This window comes from Lipotes vexillifer, unplaced genomic scaffold (assembly GCF_000442215.2).
Source record: "Lipotes vexillifer unplaced genomic scaffold, Lipotes_vexillifer_v1.1 scaffold1122, whole genome shotgun sequence".
Lineage (NCBI taxonomy): Eukaryota > Metazoa > Chordata > Mammalia > Artiodactyla > Lipotidae > Lipotes > Lipotes vexillifer.
The window spans coordinates 312128-338179 of record NW_006798649.1 but is presented as its reverse complement, the minus strand read 5'-3'; the positions used below and the strand labels follow the sequence as shown (position 1 = coordinate 338179).

General features: G+C 50.2%; 2 protein-coding genes across 2 annotated transcripts in view; both read left to right on the top strand.

The window, feature by feature from the left end:
* GOLT1A (golgi transport 1A) overlaps positions 1 to 7736 on the top strand; it is a 22204-nt gene extending 14468 nt beyond the window's left edge. The window contains exons 4-7 of the mRNA XM_007470721.1: positions 3727 to 3818; positions 4840 to 5018; positions 6958 to 7021; positions 7698 to 7736. Coding sequence (XP_007470783.1) covers positions 3727 to 3818; positions 4840 to 5018; positions 6958 to 7021; positions 7698 to 7736 — 374 coding nt within the window. The remainder of the gene's footprint in view (positions 1 to 3726; positions 3819 to 4839; positions 5019 to 6957; positions 7022 to 7697) is intronic.
* A 5188-nt stretch (positions 7737 to 12924) lies between these two features.
* Positions 12925 to 15236, top strand: KISS1 (KiSS-1 metastasis suppressor). Its single transcript, XM_007470657.1, has 2 exons — positions 12925 to 13027; positions 14929 to 15236. Exons 1-2 carry the CDS (start codon positions 12925 to 12927, stop codon positions 15234 to 15236), a joined length of 411 nt encoding a protein of 136 aa, XP_007470719.1.
* The last annotated feature ends 10816 nt before the right edge of the window (positions 15237 to 26052 follow it).

Below are 26052 nucleotides of genomic sequence, written 5' to 3'. Positions count from 1 at the left end.
GGGGGGGGGGGGGGGGTGTGAGGATATGCTGAGAGAAATGATGTTGTACTGGTTCCTGGCAAATCCAGCTCTGCCAAAAGGGAGACCCAATTAGACTGGCATTTTTCTAGAATATGAGTTGAACGAGGTTTCAATCCATAATTTGAACAATAAATCTCATCTCTGTATTTTTAATGATCTTTTAAAGAAGTCCTTTGGTCTTATTTCTATACTGGAACTGATCCTAATCCTCTTAAGATCTGTATGGTAACAGATTAGGAAAGATTACCTACCTACCTGAAAGACGATTGTGTTTCATGTTCTTTCAGTTGTAAATATAACTTAGCCAGTAAGCCTAATCTTCATAATTCTGTTTTTGTTTTGTTTTTACAGTTCTGCCTCTTTTTTTTTTTTTTTTTGCGGTACGCGGGCCTCTCACTGTTGTGGCCTCTCCCGTTGCGGAGCACAGGCTCCGGACACGCAGGCTCAGCGGCCATGGCTCACGAGCCTAGCCGCTTCACGGCATGTGGGATCCTCCCGGACCGGGGCAGGAACCCGTGTCCCCTGCATCGGCAGGTGGACTCTCAACCACTTGCGCCACCAGGGATGCCCAGTTCTGCCTCTTAACAACCAGACTTTTAACAACTTTTTACAACTCTCTGTAGAAACATGGCAATAATACCAATTTCATAGAGATTGTAAGGATCAATTCTAAGATGTTAGTTAACAAGCCCAGTAAAATTTTACTCTTTAAAAATTACCTGTGTTTTCTTTGTAAAAGTTAAGCCATTTTCAATAAAGTTATACATGTTGTAGTTTAAAAAGACACTCTTGCCCTAACCCTATTCACCATATAATTTACAACAAAAAGAAAATAAGGCATTTTAGCTATATTAAGTAAATAAAGCAAGTTGCAAAACTGTATATACAATATAAACTTAAAGTTGTACCTCATCAGTAATTTTTTAAAAGGAAGCAACACAGTTCCATTTACCATAGCATCAAAAAGAATAAAATACTTAGGAATAAACCTAACTAAGGAGGCAAAAGGCTTGTACCCTGGAAACTACAAAATGTTGCTGAAAGAAATTTTAAAAGACACAAATAGGTAGAAAGACCCATATTCATGGATTGGAAGACTTAATATTGTTAAGATGTCAGTACTACAGAAGGCAGTCTACAGATTCAATGCAATAATCTATCAAAATCCCAATGGCATTTTTTGCAGAAATAGAAAAATCCATCCTAAAATTCATATGGAATCTCAAGGGATCTTAAATAGCCAAAGCAATCTTGAAAAAGAAGAACAAAGTTGGAGGTTTCAAACTTCCTGATTTCAAAACTTTTTACAAACCTACAGTAATCAAAACAGTGTGGGACTGGCATAAAGACAGACATAGAGACCAATGGAATATAAAAGAGAGCCCAGAAATAAACCCTGGCATATATGGCCACATGGTTTTCAACATGGGTGCCAAGACCGTTCAATGGAGAAAGGACAGTCTTTTCAACAAATGATGTTGGGAAAACTGGATATTCACATGCAAAAGAATGAAATCGGACCCATACCTTACACCATATGCAAAAATTAACTCAAAGTTCATTTAGCTCTAAGTAATATCTAAAACAAACTCTTAGAAGAAAACATAGGAGAAAAGCTTCATGATGCTGAATTTGACCATTATTTCTTGGGTGTGATACCAAAAGCACAGGCAACTAAAGAAAAAAAATAGATACACTGGACTATATGAAAATTTAAAACTTCTGTGCATCAAAGGACACAATAACAGAGTGAAAAGGCAACCTACAGAATAGGAGAAAATACTGGCAAATCTTGTATCTGATAAGGGGTTACTATACAGAATATACAAAGAACTCCTACAACTGAACAACAAAAAACCCCAAACAACCTGTTTTAAAAATGGGCAAAGGACTTGAATAGACACTTCTCCAAAGAAGATATACAAATGACCAACAAGCACATGAAAGATACTCAACACCACTAATCATCAAGGAAATGCAAATCAAAACCTCAATGAGACACCACCTCACACCCCTTAGGATGGATGCTATCAAAAACAAAACAAAGCAAAAAAACAAAGTAACAAGTGTTGGTGAGGATGTAGAGAAGTTGGAACCTCTTGTACATCACTACCGGGAATGTAAAGTGGTGTAACTTCTGTGGGAGGCAGTATGGTGGTTTCTCAAAAACTTAAAAATAGAACTACCATATGACCCAGCAATTCCACTTCTGGGTATATACCCAAAAGAAGTGAAAGTAGAGTCTCGGAGAGATATTTGTTCACCTGTGCTCACAGTAGCATTATTTACAATAGCCAAAAGGTGAAAGCAACCCACGTCCATCCACAGATGACTAGATAAACAAAATGTAGTATATGCGTACAATGGAATATTATTCAGCCTTAAAAAGGAAGGAAATTCTGACACATGCTACAACATGGATAAACCTTGAAGGCATTATGCTGGGTGAAATAAGGCAGTCACACAGAGACAAGTGCTGTACGATTGCAATCATATGAGGTACCTAGACTAGTTAGAACCATAGAAAGTAGAATGGTGGTTGCCAGAGAGAGCGGGGAACGGGGAGTTGTTTAGAGGGTACAGAGTTTCAGTTTTGCAAGATGAAAAGAGTTCTGGATGTGGGTGGTGGTGATAGCACAACAAGGTGAATGTACTTAGTACCACTGAACTGTATACATAAAAATGGTTAAGATGATAAATTTTACTTGTATTTTATTGTAATTTAAGATAAAATTTTCAACTTGATTCAATTTAAAAATGAAGCAACACAATGAACTGCCATTTGTTGACTACCAGAGTGGCACAGATAAAGTAAAATTAACAATTCTGTGTGATGGACGGGATTTAAGAGAAAGGGAACTTCATATCCTAAATAGCCTGCGTATCTGCGCTGGGCTCCCTGGCTCTGAGCCAACTCCTGTAGTTCAAAGAACGAGGAGACACAAAGCAAAAGACATGCTGCTGCTGGGGCCCACCTGTGGCTGAAGTTAGCGTTCCGAGGGGTGTGTGGCAGGGCAGCCACGGTGCTGGCTGGGGTGTAAACTCCGAGGTGATGAGCACATTTCTGGTCAATGACTTCTGTTTCCCAGTCAAGTGTGAGAGGTCGTCATCAGAAGGCTGGGAACCGAGGCAGTTTAGAGAAGGAAGGAGACACTGTAAAGAACTGTTCAGGAGGGCAAGCCTTCTGAGAAATAGGGCAGGCCAGCTGGGCAGTTCTGAGACACTTTGGGGATATGGCTGTGAGTTTTCAGCGGTACCCTTCGGCCCTGGTGTGAGTTGGGCATCAAGTGGCTCCCAAAAGCAAGAGGCCAGGAACAGAGTAGGCAGAGGGTTGTGTTCAGCCAGAGACCCAGCCCTGATAATGATCTAGATGACGTGACATTTGAAAACAAGAGGAAACTGAAAATAGAAAGTGGTGAGAGTATCACTAGCTACCTCATAGAGATGTTGTGAGGACAGGACGCCAGAGTATATAGAACTGACCAGCAGTTTCCAGGTGCTAAACATAGATTCGTGCCCATCCTTCCCTTCCCCTCCTGTCATTCCCTGAGAGCACAGAAGCCAAGATTCCTGGATGGCAATGGAGCCACGCCATCCCCCACCCCCCAGAGGGCACCTACCTGTCCAGCGGCAATGGGGGGAAGTTCCAGCATCCCAAGCTGCTCCCCAAAGCCCATCCCACCACAACCTCCTTGCCCATTGCAGAGATTGGTGTGGGCACCACCGGCTTCGGCATCTTCTTTATCCTCTTTGGAATGCTCCTGTACTTTGATTCGGTGCTCCTGGCCTTCGGAAACGTGAGTCCCCAAGCCCTGTGAACCTACCTGAGGTCTCCGTTGCCGGGAGGGTCAGCCCTGAGTTTATTCAGATCGTGCCCATCCAGGTTCTGGGCACCACCGAGCCCAGGCAGGCAAGGGGTGGCTGGGGATGGATGGTGAGGCCTATGGGGCACAGAGAATCTAAGGACCTGGATTCTCATGCCAAGCTCTGGGCAAGGTCCTGAGGGTACCAAGATGAATCAGACGCCCCGTCAGAATCCCACCACCTAGGGACAGGAATGTCACATCAACATACACGACTGAGGAGGAAGACAGGGGCAGTGGTCAAGTCACTGTAAGATAAACACATCTAATATGAAACAAGGTGCTTGGAGAAAAGAGAGCGCGCCCTGTGGGGGAAGGATGAAAAACAATTTAGAAAAATAAATGAGTGTGGGGGGGATAAAGCACTTCCAGGTGGATGGAACAAGAGAAGAGGTATGGAGAAGGGGAGGGAAAGCATGGAACGTGCTGGAAGAAAGCCAGAGAGTTAAGTCTGAAAGGAGGCCAGGCACTCTTAAGGGATCGTTGGGAGGCAAGCTGAAGGTGGTGACAGGGCCATAGAGTGGAGGGCCTGGAGAATGCTGCCACAGGCTGGAGCCCTGACACTGCCCTGTGACTCTGGGTGTGGCTGCCTAACCTATTTAGGCTTCAGCCTTCACCTCTGTAAAATGGAGAGAATCTCACTATCTTTCCCATCTTACTTAGGAGGTGTGATGAGAAATGATATCATGTAAGAAGTGCTTGGGATCCAAGAAATTGGGTCGAACTGGGTGACAAGCTAGAGACCTTCAGACGTCTCCTGGTCCGCCCTGCCTCTGGGCACTTCTGTTCCTAAGCAGTTCAAAATACTCACCCTCTCCAATATCACCCCTCCTTGACGAGTTAGCAAGTCCTGCCCTACGCCTGACGGGCAGCTCCAGGCCTGGCCCCTGACTCCCGAGGGAGCAGAGGGAGCCGGGGTGTTTGTTCTCACACCCACCCGCCCCCTCTCCCACAGCTGCTGTTCCTGACCGGCCTCTCCCTCATCATCGGCCTGAGGAAGACATTCTCCTTCTTCTTCCAGAGGCACAAGCTCAAGGGGACCAGCTTCTTCCTGGGGGGCGTGGTCATCGTTCTCCTGCGCTGGCCCCTCCTGGGCATGTTCCTGGAAACCTATGGCTTCTTGAACCTCTTCAAGTGAGTGCAGGTCCCCTTCCCCTGGATGGGCCCACCAGGGCCTCTGAACGGCTGAGATCAGGTTCGGGCTGCGTGACCAGCAGTGTATACAGAAGCTGGACTTTATCCTGCAAGAGACGGGAGCCTCAGAAGGGTTGAAAATGGGGAGGAGCATCAGGTGGACACCAACCGTAGGCTGAAGGATAAGTTGGAGGAATCAGCCCATCCATCAGTAAACATGGAGTACCTGCTGTGTCCCCATCACTGTGCCTGTCACCAGGGAGGAGACACAGGACCTGCCCTCAAGTCTGGCAATCCAGATAGGGAGGAAGGGCAGTGAACTAAAATCTACTGAGCCCCTCACATGCACCAAGCATGCTCACAAGCATCCTCTCATTTTGTCATCTCCACAACCCATTGTAGGATTGTCCTCTACTTGCAAATACGGAAACCAATGCTCAGAGAGGCTGCCCCTGCCCGAGCTCTCACAAGTAGTATGCAAAGGATATGAACTTGACCCAGGTGTCTCTGGCTCATGTTCCCATATCCCTCGGCCCGTCCAGTGTCAGCCTGGGCCTGGTGAAAGACACAGTGGAACTCAGCGAAGGTGTGTGGCCTCCATCAGGGCCAGGGAGGTGTCCCAGAGAAAGCAGGACCTGAGACAGGCCTTGAGGGGTGGGTAGGGTATCAGAGAAGACTGAAGTGTCCTTAAGGAGAAGAAAGAAAAGGATACTGAGGAAGACCATCTCTGGGGCACTGTGGAGAGAACAGGGGTGGGATGGGGATGATGTGGGCTAGAAGAATCATGGCTTATGGACTCATGGGAAGGAGCTGTGGACCAGGAACCCTAGGCTAATCGGAACCATCAGCTTACTCAGGGTAGCCTTGAAAACACCTGATCGGCCCGATGCCCTAGACTTCAGAGACATCATGTAGTGTGGTTGCAGGAAATGAAATTCTCTCACATGTGTTCTGCCATCCATTATTTTTCAACGATGTCATTATTCAAACAGTCATTCATTCAAATAGTCAGATATATAAAAGGTACCTACTACGTGCCACATACAGGGCTAGGTGTGGGGATATGGCACTAAACGAGGAGAAACTTCCTGTGGAACTTGCAATTTAGTGAAGAAGACTAACTCTGACAATAGTTACCATTTATTGAGGACTTGGAAGCATGAGTGGGGCCACTGCAGACTCAGCAGTTCTAACCAAAAGTAAACCTTGAGAAAGACACCTTGCAGCAGCATGGAAGGGGCTTTAAAAAAAAAAAACAACAACAACAGCAACTCAGAGCTATGAGACCTCAGAGACCCAAGCGAACCTCAGGGACCTGAGGCCCAGGGAAAGGAAGTAGCCCAGCCAGAGCTCAGATTTCTGCTCCCCTTCCCACACCAACCTCCGTGCCTCCGAGCCCTCTGAGGGATCACCCACCCACGCCAGTGGGGGTGTGGTAAGAATGGGGCGCCGAGGCGCGGGGGAGAATAAAGTGAGCGCAGCCTCCAGTAGCGATCCATGCCTGGAGCCCAGGAAACATGCGGCAGGCGGTACACACCCAGTCTAGGGAGAAGACAGTAACAATAATAAAAATAAACATTTCCCAAGCATTTCTTTGTGTAAGGCCCTATGACGTAGATACGATTATTATTAACCCCATTTTACAGCTGGAAATCGATTCAGAGAAGTGAAGAAATTTGCCTAAGTTTATACAGCGCCAGTGAGTGGTAGAGCCAAGATTTGAACCCAGGGAGTCTGACCTCAGGGCTTTCATTCTTAACTACTCCACTTGGCTGCCTCTCAAAAAAACAGGGGTGCAGAAGCATGCCCGTCCCCAGGGCCCAGGGGCCCATTCTCTTGGGAGCCAAAGCTGGAGCCTTAGGGGGGACCTCAGCCTCGCTGCCCTCACTGTCCCCTCTGGGGCCATCACTGACCACTCCCTCTGCCTCTCTGCTCCTAGGGGCTTTTTCTCTGTCGCCTTTGACTTCTTGGGCAATACCTCCAACATCCCCTTCCTGAGCATGGTAAGTGGATTATGCGTGTGGCTTGGTGGCGGTGCCTTGGGGTGGGGGAAGCACACGGACTTAGTAAAACAGCAGCCCCAGGTGCAGTGGACACTTCCCCATCTCCCCTCAAAGCCCCTTCCCCAGGTGGGCCAGCCTCAGCTCCTCTTCCCCTCCCTGTACCTTCTCCATTTGACAACAGCAGATGAGATGACAGGTGTGAGCAGTTGTGCCAAAGGTGTGGGTGTAGAGAACGGTGTTTGTCAGTAGCTCCCTATTACAGCCAAAGAAACGGAGCCTTAGGGATTCTAGGTGACCCAGCCAGAAAGTGCCAGACTTCCGGAGAGAGGGCTGAGTCTGGGCCCCAGGCAGAGAGAGGATGGGTGACAGCCAGTGACAACAGGAAAAGCAGGTGGCAGATTCTGTCCTCTCCTTGGGGCAGGCATGGGGCAGTGGTCCCTAGCCCCTGCCCCTCCCTTTCTCTGAAGCACCGGACAGTATACAAGCTCTCTGAGAAGCTCAGAGAGGCTCTAAGCCAGCACCTTGACATGCCCGCCCCCTGGACACACCCCAGCTGTCCCCTCTCCATATCTGCGCCTGGCACTGCTCCCAGCTCTCAAGGCCAGCTTCATAATAACCTAGATATTGAGTCTGTTCCTTGCTCTTTGTCTGGAGTAATGATTCTTGGCTCCCACAGCTGTTCCAGAGGCTTCAAGGCACCAGCTCAATGGTCTGAACAGCAGAGATAAGCTGCTTGAACTTGGATCATTGGTTGAGGGGGCTGGAAAGGAAATGGGGGCCACCCCCTCAGGCCCCCACCCGACACTGACTCATCTCCCCATCATACCCGGACCTCTCCAAGTCCAGAAGGAAGGATGGAACCAAGTGACTGACCTCAAATCCCCAAGTCAATGCAAGAAGCTGTCAGGACCGTTGGGAGCAGAGATCCAGGTCCCACGGAGATTGAACGGGGATCACACCCCACCCTGTATTTATCAGAGGAAAAGCAAAGATTAAATCCCCAAGCTGTAAATGTGCCTGAGACTCAAAGTCAGTGTCTCTAGCCCATTAAGTCCATTCTCTGACTCAGGGCAGGCCCACACACACGGCAAGAAGCAGGCCTGCTCTCGTGACCTATCATTCTTACCCTCGTGTTTACTAGTCCTAATGAGTGAGATAATATGTTTGCAAGCCCCTGTTAGCAGGAGGAATTAAAAAAGTGATGGGTATTAATCCCCATCATGGTGGGAAGTGGTTCTCAACCATTAATTAGGTGGATGTCTGCACAGCTCACCCACCAGGTAGCCTCTGTGCTGAGGTAGAGACATAGCCCCTACCTTCCAAGGGCCCCAGTCTCTGTCCTGGGAAGCACTTCCTTCAAGGGTAAAGCGCATCCTTGCAGGCCCAAGAAAGAGACAGGAGTCTCCCGCAATGCGTACATTTAATAAGTCTCTGTGAGGGCCCCGGTGTCTGTACGGAGCAAAGGAGCGGGTGCTGAGGGTGCAAAGGGAAGGAGACCTGCCCCACTTCAAAGCGAGGCTCACAGCAATTCCAAAACGGTGTGATCGAGGTGCCACAGGACATGACTGTGGGGCTCCAGGAGCAGCACCTCCGGAGACACTGCAGCTGGAAGGCACTCCTCTGAGTTCCCTTAGTGCTTCCCAGGTTAGCCCACCTTCTAGAGCTGCAAAGGTGCTGCTTTCTTAGCCAGCTGCTCACATACCTGTCTCTCCCATCGGACCTCGGCATGTTCATCTGCAAACCCTGTGCTGAGCACGTGCTCAGGAATTGCTTGGGGAAAGAAGGGAGGAAGGAAGGAAGAAAAAAATGAGACAATCCCCCCACCCAGTCCCAGATCCCAGATCCCAGCCCAGGAGCCGCCTTCTGGTCTGAGACCCCAACTGAGCTGCCAGAGCTGGGAGCACACGAGGAGCAAGGAGCCCCCGGGGCAGACTGTGCCACCTCCTCCCCTTTCCTCCCCTGCATCCTGCTTACTTGTCTGGAGGGGGAACATTGCACGCTGACACTCCGCCCCCCTCAAACAGTCCATTTCCATGTTGTTTGGGGCAGAATGGGTCTTGGAGTGGGTCTGGGGAGAAGCGGTGAGAAGGCTGGAAAGAACTAGCGGCAATCAGAAAGCCAGCCTTGGAAGGCTTCTGGAGGGGCAGAAAAAGGCTGATTTCAGTCATGAGAACCAGGAGGCGGGAGTCAGCCGTCATCGGCTCGGAGCGCTGTGCTCTCTGAGGGGGTCTGAGGAGGAGGGAGGGGGAGGCAGAGGTGGGCCTATGCCTGGAGACGTCACCATGGGCTTTATAAAAGGGACGTGACCAGGGAACTGGTGACAGCGAGCCCAGGAGCCCATCTCCCCTCCCTCCAGGTGTTCACTCAGCCAAGCAGCATCATCACCTCGGAGACCCCTCAGGACGGAGCCAAGGCAAGGTAGGTGCGCTGCAGCACCCACACAGGGGAAGGGTCTGGCCGGACCCAGGGAGGCTCCCAAGCTGGGAGCAGGAATTCAGTTCCAAGACTGACAGAGGTGTCCCAGGCAGGCCAAGGGGGCGCCAATCTTCCCTGATTACTCGGCTGGCCAGATTATTCTGGGATGTCTGGGTAAATAACGTTGACTTGCACTTTATGAAACCAGGACCTTGGGGATTCTTTTCTGTAGAAAGAATGAATACAATGAATGAACTCTCTGGCTGGGATGAGAGGCCACAGAAGCTGTTGGAGGGAGCTGGAGAACTCCTGGGGCTCACAGGCTCAATAGGACTCCTCTGGGCAGTTCCCTGATGTGTGGATGGCAAACACAGACCTAAACAAAGAGCCCCCGTGTACCCTGCCAGCTCCGGCACTAAGAGATGGGATCACCCCAGAAGGGAGATGCCCCACCCCAAAAGCTTTCCAACCAAGTCTGGAATTCCTGTTACTCTCTAGGTACAAAACCCCTGGGACAGGGAGACCACAAAAATGCCCACAGCAGGACAGCCACTCGTGGCCCCTTGGAAGCTGATGGTTCTTTTCCAAACAACTCAATTCTACCACATGTGTTAAAAGCCCCTGTGCTGAGCAGTGAACCAAGAGTTGGGGGAGGGGTGTAGTGTGTGTTGGGGACAGGTAGTGGGGGAAAACCAAAGTTCTCATGGTAAGTGCTACCTATGATGGGATGGGGAGGGTGCAATACAGGTGAGAGGAGCATGAAGAAGGAACACTACCTTCTAACCACACAGCCTGCCCTCTGCCCCCTTCCCCACTCGCCGTCCTGCTTCTGAAGAGCAGCCTGAATGCTCCATGTGAAATGCTAATCTACACACATTCCCCTCTGGCTCACACCACCCGGGGATGAAGCCCCTGGTGGCCCCTTCCCCAGCCTCATCACTCTCTCTCCAGCAAAGTTTCACCCTCCTGGCAGGCTGGAGGGCCTGCACTTCCCTCCACACCCAGCTCCAGCTCCCTTGCTGGGACTGCCTTCAGTGCTCAGGAACTCAGCTCAGGTGCCACCCCCTGCAGAAAGCCTGCCTGGACCCTCCACATCAGGCTCCCATGGGCTCTGACACACCCCAGGCCTCCCCACCCACCCTGTACTCACGTGCCTCCAGCCTATCATTTACCGTGTTATTTTGAGATGATTCTGATTACGACTCAATTTCTTGTGCTAGATCTCAGGGGAGGGCCTGGGGGAAGCAACCCTGTGAGCACACCTGTGCACCCATAGCACCAACCAGATGCTGCGATCAGGAATGATTTCTGAACTAACCTGGACCCTGTGCATCCATGGTCTGAAGCCACAAAAGAAATGGTTTTACACTGTTCTCTCTAGTGGACTGATCCTCTCTCTACTCCATGCCCTGCCCCAGGCCTTAAGGCAGGTGCAGAAAGCCATGGTCTGGGTTTCAGGGTGTCAGAGAGTCAAAGTCTGCAAGGATAAGTGACCATCTGAGGGGACAGTCGGTGGCCAGTCTGACTCAATGCTCTTATTTTATACATGGAGCAATAACGTCTAGAGATGGGAGGTGACTTGCTCTTGTCTCACAGGGAGGGAGAGTGGAGCTGTGGCTATAGATTTCAGTCCTCCTAATCCCACTCTTACTCTACCCCATGCCTGCGTCCCGGTGGGAGCAGGGAGAGGAAAGGGGAGTGGGGGCAACAATGGAGGGATGGATGGGGCTGAGCCACTGTTAGGAGCTGACGGGCACAAATGATAGTCCCCCCACCCTGCCCACTTACCCCTGGACCACAGAGGGAGGCTCGAGCCTTTAGATCTGGCACCCACTCCCTTCTGCTCAGCCTGCAGTGCTGCCTGGCCCTCCACCAATTTGTCTTTAATCATGTTTGGACAGTCTCAAAGTGCCTGGTGACTTTTTCAAAGAGAAATCAGACTTGGGAGCTGGAAGAGCTGGAGGGGTGGGGATGAGAGGGGAAAGGGGATGAAGAGGGGGTCACAGCACACAGCTCCCACCTCAACAGCCAAAATCATGAAGTCAATTAAATTCATATCCTCTCAGAGACCATGGGGAATAGAATATGGAGACAGTTGACCTGATAAATCAGGGAAAGTTTTTTTCTCTTTCCTGAATTACAGGCAATAAGACAATTTAATGATGGTTTTCAAGGCTATGAAGGGTTATGAGAGCAAGCAAGATGATTGCCTCTTTCTTCCTTTTGCTTGAAAAAGGAAAGGAATTAAGTTCCCATTACAGCAGGAGGGAACTGGGCCAGGTTCGGGAAGGCACATTCTAGCGGGGAGAGTGGAGCACAGAAAGTTGTCATTTATGCAGAGCCCAGCATGGAGGGAAGAAATGCCTGCTCCCAGGCTCCAGAGAGCAGGTTGGGACCTCAGCGCCCTCCATTCAGTGGAACTCCTTGCCCCACTTCACTTCACCTTTCCCTGCTCACTGCCACACTGCATCTCATTCCTTGTTTCTCCAACATTCCTCTCAAGCAAACCTGAGATTCAGAATCCTGGCCATTTTCCAACCCAAGCAGTCCTGCCCCTTCCACTGATATGGATCCTTCCTCCCTCCCTCCCTCCCTTCTTTCCTTCTCTCCTTCCTTCCTAACCTTACTGGCCTCACCTGCAGGAAGCCCTCCCTATGATTCTCACCTAGCATGAGTTCAGCTTGGACGATACGGTGCAAGTGGTCTCAGTCCCATTTCCGTGCTGTGTCTGTTCAGCCTCATCCCTCCACTGAGGGCCTCCAAGGGCAGGGGCTGTCTCCTCCCTTCCAGGGGTCCCACTTCACGCTGGGATCTGCCCCATCACCCAGCCCAGAGGGCATGCCTAACCTAGTCCCTCCTCCCTCTCTCTGTCTTGGTCTCAGGACACTTCCAGGATCAGGATGAACTCACTGGTTTCTTGGCAGCTGATGCTTTTCCTTTGTGCCGTCTCCTTCACGGAGACATTAGAAAAGGCGACGCCCATGAAAAATCCTAGAGCCACAGGTATGTGTTATCTGGGAAGAAGGGTGGGAGGGAGCAAGTGAGTTGTCGCAAAATGAGAGTTACCATATTCTTCAGATATGGCTAGTCTCTTGACGTGAATTTAAAGCTGCATTTAATGGAAACCTAAGACTGATACATGCAACACATTTAGGGGTCTTGCTAACCTTGCAAGCAAGGGATGTCTTGCCACTGTTACGGACATCAGGAGGCTCACCCAGGTTCAGCTGCTTGTTAACCACCGAGCTCCTGCATGGTTTTCTCTGCTCTCCGCCAACCACCTCTCTGTGCAGATCTGCTAGGAAGGAATTTACTATGCAAGTTTGTCTTATCAGTGACCTCAGTTCCTTTATGGGAAATTTGACTCCTCCCTTCCAGGGGTCCCACTTCACGCTGGGATCTGCCCCATCACCCAGCCCAGAGGGCATGCCTAACCTAGTCCCTCCTCCCTCTCTCTGTCTTGGTCTCAGGACACTTCCAGGATCAGGATGAACTCACTGGTTTCTTGGCAGCTGATGCTTTTCCTTTGTGCCGTCTCCTTCACGGAGACATTAGAAAAGGCGACGCCCATGAAAAATCCTAGAGCCACAGGTATGTGTTATCTGGGAAGAAGGGTGGGAGGGAGCAAGTGAGTTGTCGCAAAATGAGAGTTACCATATTCTTCAGATATGGCTAGTCTCTTGACGTGAATTTAAAGCTGCATTTAATGGAAACCTAAGACTGATACATGCAACACATTTAGGGGTCTTGCTAACCTTGCAAGCAAGGGATGTCTTGCCACTGTTACGGACATCAGGAGGCTCACCCAGGTTCAGCTGCTTGTTAACCACCGAGCTCCTGCATGGTTTTCTCTGCTCTCCGCCAACCACCTCTCTGTGCAGATCTGCTAGGAAGGAATTTACTATGCAAGTTTGTCTTATCAGTGACCTCAGTTCCTTTATGGGAAATTTGAAAAAAAAAAAATAGCCTACACAAAAGGACAGATCCTTAATATCTGTCAACATTATGAGTTCACTGTGAAACTGATGACCTGGAGAAACTGAGGCCCAAAGAGGTAAAGAAACGTTCCCGAAGTCACTCAATCCAATGCTGCAGAAACCCAGCAGGCACTGAGCTCCCACTGAGCTCATACAGGGCATGAGCTAGGACGGTGCTCATCCCCAAGTCAGGAGGTGGGTTTAACACTGCTGGGTGGTCAGCTTGGCCTCTGGGGACCTCAGTTCCTCTAGCTATGGAACTTGCAGCATTCTTTCTATACACAAGATATCACTGTGCCCATAAGCTATCCCAAAGCAAAGAGAACATGGCCCTGGGTGTCCTTTGCCAAGTGTGTCTTCTCTCCTGGGATCGGGTGTTCTTTCTGGGTGAGGGAGGATCCCCCAGAGAATAACAACATCACTGTCCTGGGACATTGAGCTCTTAGCTCTTTTTGGCAAAAGCTTTTAGGTGATGCTAAAAACAATAGCCTAGGCAGTGATCCTCCTGCTGGGATGGTGGCTATAGCTAGAAAGGAAGTCATTGTCTCTCCCATCTCAGCCAGGCCCAGGGCCCTCCTAGGAAGATTATAACTAACTCTGGACCATGCCCACTCTTCCCCAGAGTATGCCAGGGCATTGAGCAGGGCTCAAAGCCAACTACCCTCCACCCAACACACACCCACTCACACCCCAGACCTCATTTCCACTGATCTCCTGCCACAATTTGCTGGGGTCATTGTCTCCTGAGAGCTAGTTGCACTACTTTACTGCTAAAAAGTATAGTGCACTTAATGAGCCTTGCAAGTGAAGTGCCTTCCAAATTAGCCTCATTAACCCTCAGTGTGAAGGGGAAAGATTATACCTGGAGTGGGGGAGGTGAGCTGGTTGAGGTGCCCCAGATAATTTCCCTTCTTTGTTGAAGTCCTTATATAGCCTTTTAGGGGTCACACTTGTTGGGGGTGTGGAGGCACAATGGTCTTAGCTTCACTTGCTTCTTTTCTGTAACTACAAGCCTTTCATTAGCTTTTATATATTTAACAAGCATTTTTGAGGCCCTAGTATGTGCAAGGCACTGTTTTCAAGACTCTGAGAGACTCAGAGATGAATGAACATGGCCCCAACCGCCCTAGGAGCTCAGTCTAGTGGGAGCCTGATGCAGGGACGGGCCAGCCAGAGGGCCACGAAGAGGAGCAAAGCTGGGTGTCCAGCAAATACTTGAGTTTTCTTTCAAGCTCTACCCTGCTTGCTTCCTAAAAAAAAAAAAAAAGTAATTCAATATAAAAGACATTTAAGACAATTCTGTAAAACATCTGAAATCAAAGCTATGTTGAAGGAAGGAGGAGCAAATGGCCTAACCACACAAGCTAAGATGCTGCTGAGCTTGGAGCTCTGAGCTTCCTAGGGGTCAAGGAACAAAAGGGAAGCAGAGGATGGGGATGTGAGTAGGTGTTCCAAAGCCGTCTTTCCCGGGCCCCGGCGGCCTCACGTCAGCCTCTCCCTGTGGCTCTGTCCTAGGCCCGCGTCTCAGATCCCCGGCGCTCCTGGCCTCCGGGGCACAGAGCCCGCGGTGCGCGGAGAGGAAGCCCGCCGTTGCCGGCCCTCGGGGGGCCTCGCTGTGCCCTCCTCCCGAGAGCTCCGCTGGGCCCCAGCTGCCGGGCCTGTGCGCCCCCCGCAGTCGCCTGATACCCGCCCCGCGCGGCGCGGTGCTGGTACAGCGCGAGAAGGACCTGTCCGCCTACAACTGGAACTCCTTCGGCCTACGTTACGGAAAGCGGCACGCTGCGCCGCCCGGCAGCCGCGGCCAAGGCGCCGGGCGGGGCTGAGCGCGGAGGTGCGGCCTTAGACCTTCCAGTTCGGGGCCGGGGCTGGGGGCGGGCAGTGGGAGGGGCCTGCAGCTTTTTTCCTGAAGCAATAAAGGAAATGCTGCCGTCTCACCTGCTTGTGATCCGTGGCTAATTTTTGCAAGCGGCGCGGATGAGATTGTTCCCCTTCTCTCTCAGTTGGATCTTCAGCTGGTTTTAAGATGGCTTTAGTGTTATCAAGGTCAATGATTTTCAAACTAGAGGTAAAGGACCAAGTTGTTTTTTCCCCCAATTCGGGGCAGATCGGTACTTTTAAACACACACACACATACACACACACACACACACACACACACACACACACACAGTGAATCTCTATAAGACTTTTAAAAATAACTAAAAAGAAGCTCAAATTGGATGCTGCTTGGGTGGTGTTACTGCAATATCAAATAGCTATAAAAATTTCTGAAGATGTTCTCTTAATTCCTAGACCTATGTCACTGCAGATGGGTAACCAACATTTTTCAGAGGGCCATGAGCCGATACCCACACTTTGAGTAGCACTGATCTAGGCCAGGGGAAGGCAGATGGCTTAAGTACCTTCCCCTTTCCCAGGGAAGTTTTTAGCCAGTCGGACAGCCTGATCTGGAAGATGATGCCAACCACTACCCCATCCACTGAGGTTTAAATAACACCTTAGCTCCACAGTCAGACCTCCACTGGGGTGCTTGGCCACAACCACACTGAAGCCCCACTCCATGCGCAAGGAGTGTCAGCAGTGCACTGGGCCATCCATCTGCCAACACCCGCCTCCCCGCCCCCCCCCTCTGGAAACCCTGGATGGGTCCAGTGCTTTATGGTCATCACTTCTCTACGTCCTCTGAACCACCCAGGGGGCTGAGCATGTGTTGACCCCATTTTCACAAGTGAGAATCCTGAGGTTCCGAAAGATAAATATCTCACTCAAGGCACACAGCCAATGAGTGGCAAGCCATTTCAGGCTCCTGGCTTCCCCAATGCACTGTCGTCACACCTCTCTGACGTGGCAGGATTTCCATCTGAGTCATCTGTGGTGAACATCAGGAATGGTCAGCGTGCCTTGTGGGGACATTCCTGGGGGCCCCCAATAGCTGGGAAGTTTAAACTGCTGTAGGAAGGAGTAGAGCTTGTCAGTTGGGAAACTCCAGGAAATCTAGGCTTCTAAGCCCACAGGAAAACCCAGCCCTATTTGACAGCCTCACGCTTCGCGTACGCTTCTTGGTTTTGGCTGAGCTGGGTCTTCGTTGCGGTGCGCAGGCTCTTCGTTGCAGCACGGGCTTCTCTCTAGTTGCAGCGCACGTGCTTAGTTGCCCTGCCGCATTGGGAACTTAGTTCCCCAACCAGGGATCGAACCCATGTCCCCTGCATTGGAAGGCAGATTCTTGGCCCCTGGACCACCAGGGAAGTCTCTACCTTGCTTGGTTTAGAATGGAAATGTTCTTTCCTAGAAGGATTGTGTGGTCCACCACCACTCCATGAAACACCAGTGTTCCACCCATTACAGAAACCAGGACTCCATAGAATGGAGGCAGAGTCTTGTTGCTATGGCAATGAGATAGGTTGCTATGGGAACACGACAACCTGCCCTACCCCCATCTCTACTCTGAAACCGTCCTCCAGGATCTCTCAAATTATTGGTACTGCTGTGAGCTCATGTCCTAGCATGCATGACAGGGTGATGCTGTTGATATTTCATCCCCCAAACGGCCTGGGGTGTGTCTCTTTACCTTTGGGAGAGGAATCATAAACTCAACAGCTATTCTGTTAAGTGAGTTATTCTCCTATTCCCTGGACCAATCCTTTCTCTGATGAAGTCTATGCATAGGAAGAAGCTAATGGATCTCCAAAATCTGCTCTTAGTCAATCTAATTCTACAAAATTTCCTGTGATCCCCCCTAACTTCTCCTCGTGACCTCAAGTTTAGGCAGATAGGAGGCAGGGGTGTGTGTGTGTGTGTGTGTGTGTGTGTGTGTGTGTGTGTTGCTTCAGGGGCAGGACAGTGAAATGTCTTCTCTGGTATAAGAAGCAGGCCTGTGTGTGAGAAGGTATGTGTAAGAGGGGTAAATGTGAGAAACATACATGTGTCTGTGTGACACTGTGTGTGGTGTGGCCCCTCTAACTACATTTCAGGCCTCACTAGCTCCCCCTGCAACCCAAGTGCTCTCCAGGATCTCTGTTCTAGCTGCTTCAGTGGGTAGCAGGAGAAAAGCTGGATCCACCTGTCCTGGTCTTCCTGCCCAGGACTGTGCCTGTGAGACTCCAGGCTTTGCAGTTCTTGACCCCATGTTCTGTGAAGGGATGGGGATCTCCATGGGATGAAGGAGTTTTTGGTTTCATGAGGCTCCCAGCCTGACTCTGAACTGATTGGAGGGAAGGTACAGGCTGTGAGGGGCCCCAGGGACTCCCATCTACCTCCCAAGACTTCTGTGGGCTCAGAGAGCTAAGGCACCAGAGCCCAAAGACTTGGAGGTAGGGCTGCCTAGGGGCTCTCAAACCCAGTCCTTCCTGGGAACTCTAGACAGTCCCCCAGGGGCAAAAATCCAGGAGGACCTGGGCATCCTTCCCTGGGGAATGGGAGGTAGGAGCATCTCTTTCCATATTCCTTCCCTTTTGGTAAGTCTGTTGCACTAGTAGGGAAGTGGTCTCATGCCTCTAAGCAAAGGAATATGGAGGGCAGGGATGGGAGGGATGCAGGGGGATTTCTGCCTCTAGTATCACTAGTAATATATTAACAAGCATTTTTTTAGTCCTGTAGTGTGCCAAGCACAGGGCTACTCCATTTCAACCTCACAACAACTGCAAGAGGTGGGCAGTATTCTTGGAGAAGTCAAGTGGTGCGCCCAAGGTTGGCTGGCAAGTTAGAGAGCCCAGAGCGAGACTCTCACATTCTAATTGCACGTATCATAATCTTCCTACACACTACAGTCTTTCCTTTTTCTCTGGCCCTTCTGTGTGGCAGAGCCAACCCTCTTCCTGAATGATTTGTCTTGGGTAGCAGGTCTCTGGCAGCCAGTGTAACTCTATCCCGATGCCTCTCCAACTTCTTTAATGACAACACAGGTGAGGTTACCAATCCCCAGAGCAGGTCTTCTCCCCTCAAACCTCCTGTTTGGGGTCAGGCATCTGACTTTTGCCCCTGTCTGTCTCCTTTCTCTGGAAGCAGCTTCCCCGGGTCCAGACTTGGTCATAGGGAGGCAAAAGATGTCAAGTCCCAGGGGAGTTAGTATGCCCTTCCTCACCCTTCGTCCATTTTAAAACATCAGGCTTCCATACTCAGCTCAGAGCAGGGAGCCTGGAGGCCAGCAGGACTGGTTTTTGTTGTTGCGAAAGCCAGGGCAAAACAAAGAGCCCCCAGTTTCATCCTCATCTCGGGTTTTGCTTACCTATATTTTCTCTATTATCTGTCCAACAGAGTCTTAACAACAGTCTCATCCGCATGTTACCTTCACAAAATGTTTAAAGGTACCACTTTTGACACATTCATGTCTGCTCACACCCTAAGCCCCTTAAAAGATAGCAAAGGAACAAGAAAGGAATAAACTCCCAAGGAAAAAGAGAAGGGAAGGGAAACCACAGCAGATGAGAAATGACAACCAGATACTGAACACGGAAATTAGATGGAGGGCTTGGCAGAATGAAGGAAGCTACAACCTCAAAGCCAGCAAAAAGGTCTACTGAAGGGCCATGACTGATTCACCCCGAGGACCAAGTCTCTGTACTTGGAGCTACCTGGGACGAATTCTAGACTGAAAACAGGGGACTGGCTGGAAATCTCTACATGGAGAAGTTAGACTTCCTGAGTCCCCACGTCCAGCTAACACAGCCTGGCTACCCTGCTCCCCCATGAGGAAGAAGCTAGAGACTTTCTCTCTCGAGGATTCAGTAGAGACCTCTAGGCAGGGGGTCACTAGCACAATGAGGATGGGGATAAAGAGGGTGTCTGACAAGAGGGAAAAAAGAGAGTAGACTGTGAAATTCTGCCTGGGTGAGCCCTTTCCCAGTTTCTTCCCAGAATGCAGGGCACAAGGACCACCTCCCCAAATGGGAGAGAGAAAGCCCCAAAGAAAAGACCGACAGATACTGACATTGAAGGGTACCTACCTTTGTCCATTTGGGCTGCTTTAACTAAGTACCACATACTGGGTGGCTTATAAACAACAGAAATTTATTTCCCACAGTTCTGGAGGCTGGGAATTCCAAAATCAAGGGACCCCCGATTCAGTGCCTGGTGAGGGCCCACTTTCTGGTTCGTATATGGCTATGCTTTTGTTGTATCCTCACGTGGCAGAAAGGAGCAGGGAGCTCTCAGGGGTCTCTTTTATAAGGGCTACTAATCCTATTCATGAGGGCTCCACCCTCATGACCTAATCACCCATGAAGGCCCCCCACTTCCTCATATCATCACATGGAAGGTTAGGATTTCAACATATGATTTTGGAGGGCACAAACATTCAGTCTACGGCAGCGCTCCAGGGAAAATCTGCTCAAAGCCCCCATCTAGAGTGGGGTACACCAGCTGTGAGCCTTGCCCCTGCACACCGAGTTTCTAGGCCCCTCCACCTGTCTGTCTTAGCCCTGAATGGAGAGCCAAGTTGTCCCAGGAGCTTGAATAAAACCTCTAGTTTGGAAGAGAAGACCAAAGCAAACAACACAGAGAAACCAGAGACACCAAGAAAAAAATTAGTCTGTAATTAATATCCTCAGAGGGAAAAAAAAAATTAAAAAAACAAAATCCTCAGAGGGCATAAGAGAAAATTTTGCACTCATAAAGCAAGTAGTGGGCGCTTCCCTGGTGGCACAGTGGTTGAGAATCTGCCTGCCAATGCAGGGGACACGGGTTCGAGCCCTGGTCTGGGAAGATCCCACATGCCACAGAGCAGCTAGGTCCGTGTGCCACAACTACTGAGCCTGCGCGTCAGGAGCCTGTGCTCCGCAACAAGAGAGGCTGCGATAGTGAGAGGCCCGCGCACCGCGATCAAGAGTGGCCCCCGCTCGCCTCAACTAGAGAAAGCCCTCGCACAGAAATGAAGACCCACACAGCCAAAAATAAAAATAAATTAATTAAAAAACAAACAAACAAAAAACCAAGTAGTGGTTGCAATAAACATAGGAATAATCAAAGAATAAGAAAGGGCCTTCAGAGGTTAAAATTACAAGAGAATTTTTTTTTAAGAAATAAAAGAGTTGGAATGTCAAGTTAAAGAAATCTCATACAAGGTAGAACAAAAAAAAAAAAATCAGGAGGTAAAATATAAGAAACTTAGAAAATAAACAGAAGTTGCAATATCCTACTAATATGAGTTCCAGAAGAGAGAAAAAGAGAAAATGGAAGGAAAGAAATGACCAAAGAATTAATGCAGGACGATTTCCCAGAATGGAAGGACATGAATTTCCAGGTTGAGGGCATCCATTAAGTGGATGAAGCACATGAATGGAAAAAGACCCATGCCAGGGGTAAGGAAAGGTGGTGAAACCCACTAGAGATCAAACCATAGAAGAGTCTGGAATCAGAGTTGCACCAGACTTGTTAAAATCAGAAGATATTGGAAAAACAACTTCTAATTTCAGAGGGGAAATAAGTTTCAACCTAGCATTCTATTCACACCCAAACTCTAAAGAGTAAGGGTTGAATGGAAACATTTCTAGACCTGCCAGGACTCCAAGTGTTTACTCCTCCTGCACCCTTTCTCAGCAAGCTTTGGAACACATCTTCCACCTAAGTACAAGTGTCACCTGAGAAAGAGGAAAACCCCAGAACCTGGATATAGGAAGCCACAGAGGAGAGCAGCAAAGAGATCCCCCAGGAGCACCAAGCCCCCAGGAGAAAATCCCACTGGTGCATTACCTGGGCATCACACCAGGTGGAAGCGGGTGTGGAGCAGCTGGGCACAGAAAAACAAGGAGTGGGAAAGTGGCAGGACCAATGATGAACTTAATGAAAAGCAAAAAATTACACAAAGAAATGTCAGTGTAATACACCATGAATGTAAATTTAATTATAATAATCTAAGTACTGGCTTTTGATTTTGCCAAAGTTGGAGGGACGGAGCATAAGAGAGAGAAATCCTTAATTACCATAAAAGAAGAAGAAATAATGAATAAAATTGAAAAATTAAGAAATGGCAGTTTAAGCATAACCTTTAGGAATATGGACAACCATCAACAGCAAAATAGCTGAGAGAGTTGAAAGACGTCGCCTCTGTAGAGCAGGATTGGAGATGCTGGTTATCCTTAAAAGCCTCTGAGTTCTATTGGATTTTAAAACTGGAGTATTTACATATGTCAATCCCAATCTCCCAATTCATCACACCACCACAACATACATACACTAATATGTATAAAATGGATAACTAATAAGAACGTGCTATATAAAAAAATAAATAAAATTTTTTAAAAAACCTGAGAGTATTTATTTTTCTGATAAAAAAGGAAAGCGAGAAGAAAGGAAGAAAGGGGTCCATTTTCTAGAAAATGTTCTTGAGATACAACCACTTCCCTATACTTCTGCTGGTGACACTCTAGTGCACAAACCCCTAGCACCCTCGCATCAGAACCACTGCCCCTGCATCACCACCCCCCACACAGCACAAACACACACATCCTCCACTGAGCTGCCCCACAGACCACCAGTGCCATTTGGGGAAAAGCAGTTTATTATGTTTCTAGCTTTCATGCCTCAGGATATGCTGTCTGGTCCCACTACATTGGGTGCATCTCATTTCAGGAGTACTCCTTTGACCAAGCTCTCCCACCAAGCCCCCCATCCCCTTGCCAATCCTGTCCTCCTCCCAGGTGATTGTAGCTCCCAAGACCCCGGTGACCTGCCTTCAATTTTCCTGGGCCACCACTTGAGCAGGGCTCAGGTTGGGGTCACCCCAACCCTGTGGCTGAATTCCTGTTCCTCCAAGGCCCCCAGAACAAACAGCTAAGGACACTTGGTTCCCTGCAGCTCCACCCCGCAGCTCCAAGACGCTCCTGGTCCCAGCCCCAATGCCTTCCAAGTAATTATTCCCTCTGGAGGGTCCACCCACACAAGGCAGCCCTGGCTGGTTATTAAACTCCGTTCCGGGTCTGTTTTTTCCTCTCAAGGCCCCAGCTGCTCATCTCTGCAAGCTTAGTGCTCCCATCTGATTGAAAAATTCCTCCCAGGAAGCAGCTGGGCCCTCCAGGGTTGGGGAGTTAAGTGTGACACGGGGAGGAATACAGGTGAAGAAAAGACGTGTCCATTTTTATCTTTTCTCCTGCTTTCCCGTTTGCTTTTTATGAACAGAAGCAGTATCAGCCCAGAGATATTTAGCTCCCCAATTCCAAGCCTCAGTGAGTCTGATCTCTTTGCCACCTTCCCCAGGGCAGTGGCCATGGCAAGAACTTTCCACTAAACTAATGCTGGTGGAAATAAATCCATGCTCCTTTCAAAGTAGCAAAAATCAGGCTCTTGGTACCACACAGCCTTCTCTCCCTCCACACTTCACCTCTGTTGGTCCCCCCCAGTCTTGGTCACAATCCCAAATCTCCTTGGGATCATTATCCTGGAGCAAAGTGGGATTTGGGGGCATTTTTAGAGAAACCCTGAGCACCACTTGTCTCCTGAGAGATTCCCAGAGCCCCACCACCCCTCTGAATGCCCCTGCCGCCCACTCTGCACACCCAGCGTGGGATCTGAAGAGAGAGGAGAGGACCCAGGCGGGATTTATGCTTCTCCGGACTGGTTCTCACGTCATGGGTCTGCCCCAGGGGAAAGGGCAGGTGCGGCCCAGCCCTTCCCTCTGCCTCCAGCTCTGCTTCCCCGACCTCAGGTGACGCAGCCTGGGGCCTCGACGTGGGATCCTGGGGGGCTTCTGTGAGACACACTGGACCCCTGGGCTGATGGGGCCTGCGAGATAACCCGGGAAGGGTCCCTACCCATGCGCCTTCCCTCCCACAGCCCAGGGCACTGGCAGGCCCAAGTTCAGAGGGAGATTCTCATGGAGTTCCACCCGCCTTCCAATCATCCTCACGCGACAGGGAAAACGGGGAGTAACAGGCTGGGCCACCTGGCAGGGAGTCAGGACACACAGAATCCTAAAAAATACTGGAGAGGACTGTCCCAGGGTCGGAGGTGACCCCATGCAGGACATTCGCTCTCACTGGGTGCTGACTGCTCGACAGTTCTTCCTTAGAACGGAACTAAAACCGGATTCTTTCTCCCTGCCACCCTTTAAGGGCCTCAGCTCTGTACAATGAGGCTGTACAAACGGGTCTGACTCCAATTTCTGTGGAAGAACCTTCAAGGGCTTTATGATCCCTGGGGCTTCTCTCTCCCAGCTAAGCTTCTGCAGAGCTGCCCTCCACGAACCTTCACGGCTTGATTTCAGGATCCCTGCTCACTGTGAGTCCAGGCCACAGTCTTGATGGGATGTGATACTCAGTGTCCGGTCTCAGGATCTGAGCCCCACAGGACTTGAGGGGGTGGGCTGAGAGCAGTGCGTGAGAAGAACATCCTCTGGTCCCTGCAACTCTGGTCTATAGTTTGACAGTTGTGTCTTTCCTGGGGAAGTTATTCACTCTTCTTATTCACACTAGTACCCACTGCTGACCCCAGGGTCAGTACTCACATGTGCTGCACCCACTGGCAGGAGAGAGGGATGTGGGCAGGAAGGGCATTTTTGGTTGGAGAGTGCCTGGGGCCACAGAGGGCTTGGCCGGCTGTTGGGACCCCCAGCCCTGCCTTTGCCATAGAAGAGTCCTGAGTACTGACCTGAAATACAGGTGAGGGTCCTGTTGCGCTGTGCCGGGCAGCTAAACTGCAGTGAGGACAGGGCTTTAAAGAGCTCCCTCTCCCCCACAGAAAGCTCTGTGGGCTTGACAGACTCAGCCACAGCCCAGCACCCCTCTCCTTCACATCCCATTGGCTCTGCCGGTCATCTGTGACACACACAGCCCCAGAGAGGAGCCCGGAGTCACAAGGCAAAGCGCTCAGCTTGTCCTTCCCTAAGTTCTCTGAAGCCTCAGCTTCCTGTCTGAGCAGAGGGTCCCCACTTCACAGAGCTGTGCAGAAGCAATGGTGTTCGTTTCTGTCACCTTTGTAACTCCAGCATCTAGAAAAGTGTCTAATATATAAGAAATGCTCAGTGGATACTTGCTAATAAATGAAAGAGCACTGAGACTTACAGGGATGCTTAATAAATATTTATTCAATCTGACAAGAGAGATGTTCCCACTTTGAGGTGTTCTTAAAAGTTCTCCCCTGCCCTCAAATGCTTCCCCCAATGCCAACCACAGGGCCTGAGAATTCTCCAGTGAGAGTTTATACCAAGAAACACCAAATTCTCCCATCACTTGGTAAGGGTGTTGTAATTTCAGAGATCCAAATGCATTAATTAGACAACACGTTGGTAACAGAGATTAGCTCCTCTGGTTAAGTTCTTACTGCCCACAGTCGGTGCAGAGAGCAGTGCCCTGAATACACAGGACTAGGATACTAGAGTGCCTACCCAGGAGGGTGCCCTGGGGCCACCCAGCAGCTGCTTCATCTTCCGGATTGGAGAACTGAAGCCCAGACAGGGGAAGGGGTTCCCACGTCACACAACAAGTTGGTGATAGAGTCAGAACTAGAAGCCAGGTCCCTGACAGCGATGCCAGGGCTTCTCGCACTGCTCATCACAGTTCACTGGGCACTCATTTGATGAGTATGAAGCACCACTCTGGGTGAGAGGCAGATGTACACACACAGAAATAATTCCGAGACAGGACAGTTGAGGTCTGTGCTCTCACAGAAGGCTCACGTCTGCACTGTGAAAGCCCCCAGGAGAGACAGTCAATTCCAGGCTGAATCCGCGCCTGCTTCACGGAGGAGATAGTGATATTGGAAGTGGGCCCTAAGAGTGAGCAGGGAGAAGCCAGGAGAGGACATCCTAAGCTGAATAAATAGCACCCATCCTGGGATTTAGGACCCAGGTGAGTGTGTGGTGAGCTGCCCCTGACTGCTTGTAAGCTACAAGAAAAAGGGAAGGGGGCAGAGACAGAGCCCAGAAAGGAGTTAAGGCCAAGCAGAAAGAGGAGGAGGGGTTGGAAGACCAGCTGCCCCACCTCGCTCTTTGGCAGAAGCCTCCCCACATCCCCAGGGCTGCCCTTCCCTCCCCCCAATACTAGGTCAACTGAGGATGGACACACGCCCCCTGCCCCCAGGTCCCTACTTCCAGAGGAAGGGCTGTGCTGCACTTTCCCATAAACAGCCACTGCTGACAGAGACTTGCAGGGAAGCAGCATCGAGGCCCCTGGGTCTGGCTCTGTCAGGGAACGAGCCAGGAGGGGTCACCCATGTTCCAGATGGGAACACTGAGATGCAGCCTAGGAGAAGCTAGGCAGGGCCACAGCCAAGGTTAACCCAGAAGACAGAGCTACAAAGGAAAGGGGTGAAGGAGACTGGCTGAGGGACTGGAAACCTGGGTTCCATGCTTGTCCCAGCCCTGCCCTTGTCCCCGAAAAGTGCTGTTTCTCATCAGCCTCTGTCTTCCCTGAGGGGGTCACAGGGCCAGGCCGAGACAGGGCTACTGGCGTCACTGGGCACAGCCTTGCTTTCCCACAACCTTCCTTCCTCTGGCCCCCCTGCTCCGCGTCAGAAGCCTGATCACCCTTCACCCACTTAGCTCAGTCCCACGGAGGGATTTATTACTGGCTGCCCTGCCATCTGCCCCACGGTAATAAATCAGGGCAGAGCAGAATCGCAGGCATCCCAAGTGTGGAGCGTACAAAAGGAGAAGGGTTCTTCAGTGGATCCCAGAGAGAGCTGGGACACAGGCAAAGCGTGGATCCAGGG

Bases quoted from the DNA above. Each gene is read 5' to 3' on its own strand.
- KISS1 (XM_007470657.1), top strand. From the start codon at position 12,925: ATGAACTCACTGGTTTCTTGGCAGCTGATGCTTTTCCTTTGTGCCGTC. The intron at 13,028-14,928 runs GTATGTGTTATC...GCTCTGTCCTAG, and splicing joins GAAAAATCCTAGAGCCACAG to GCCCGCGTCTCAGATCCCCG.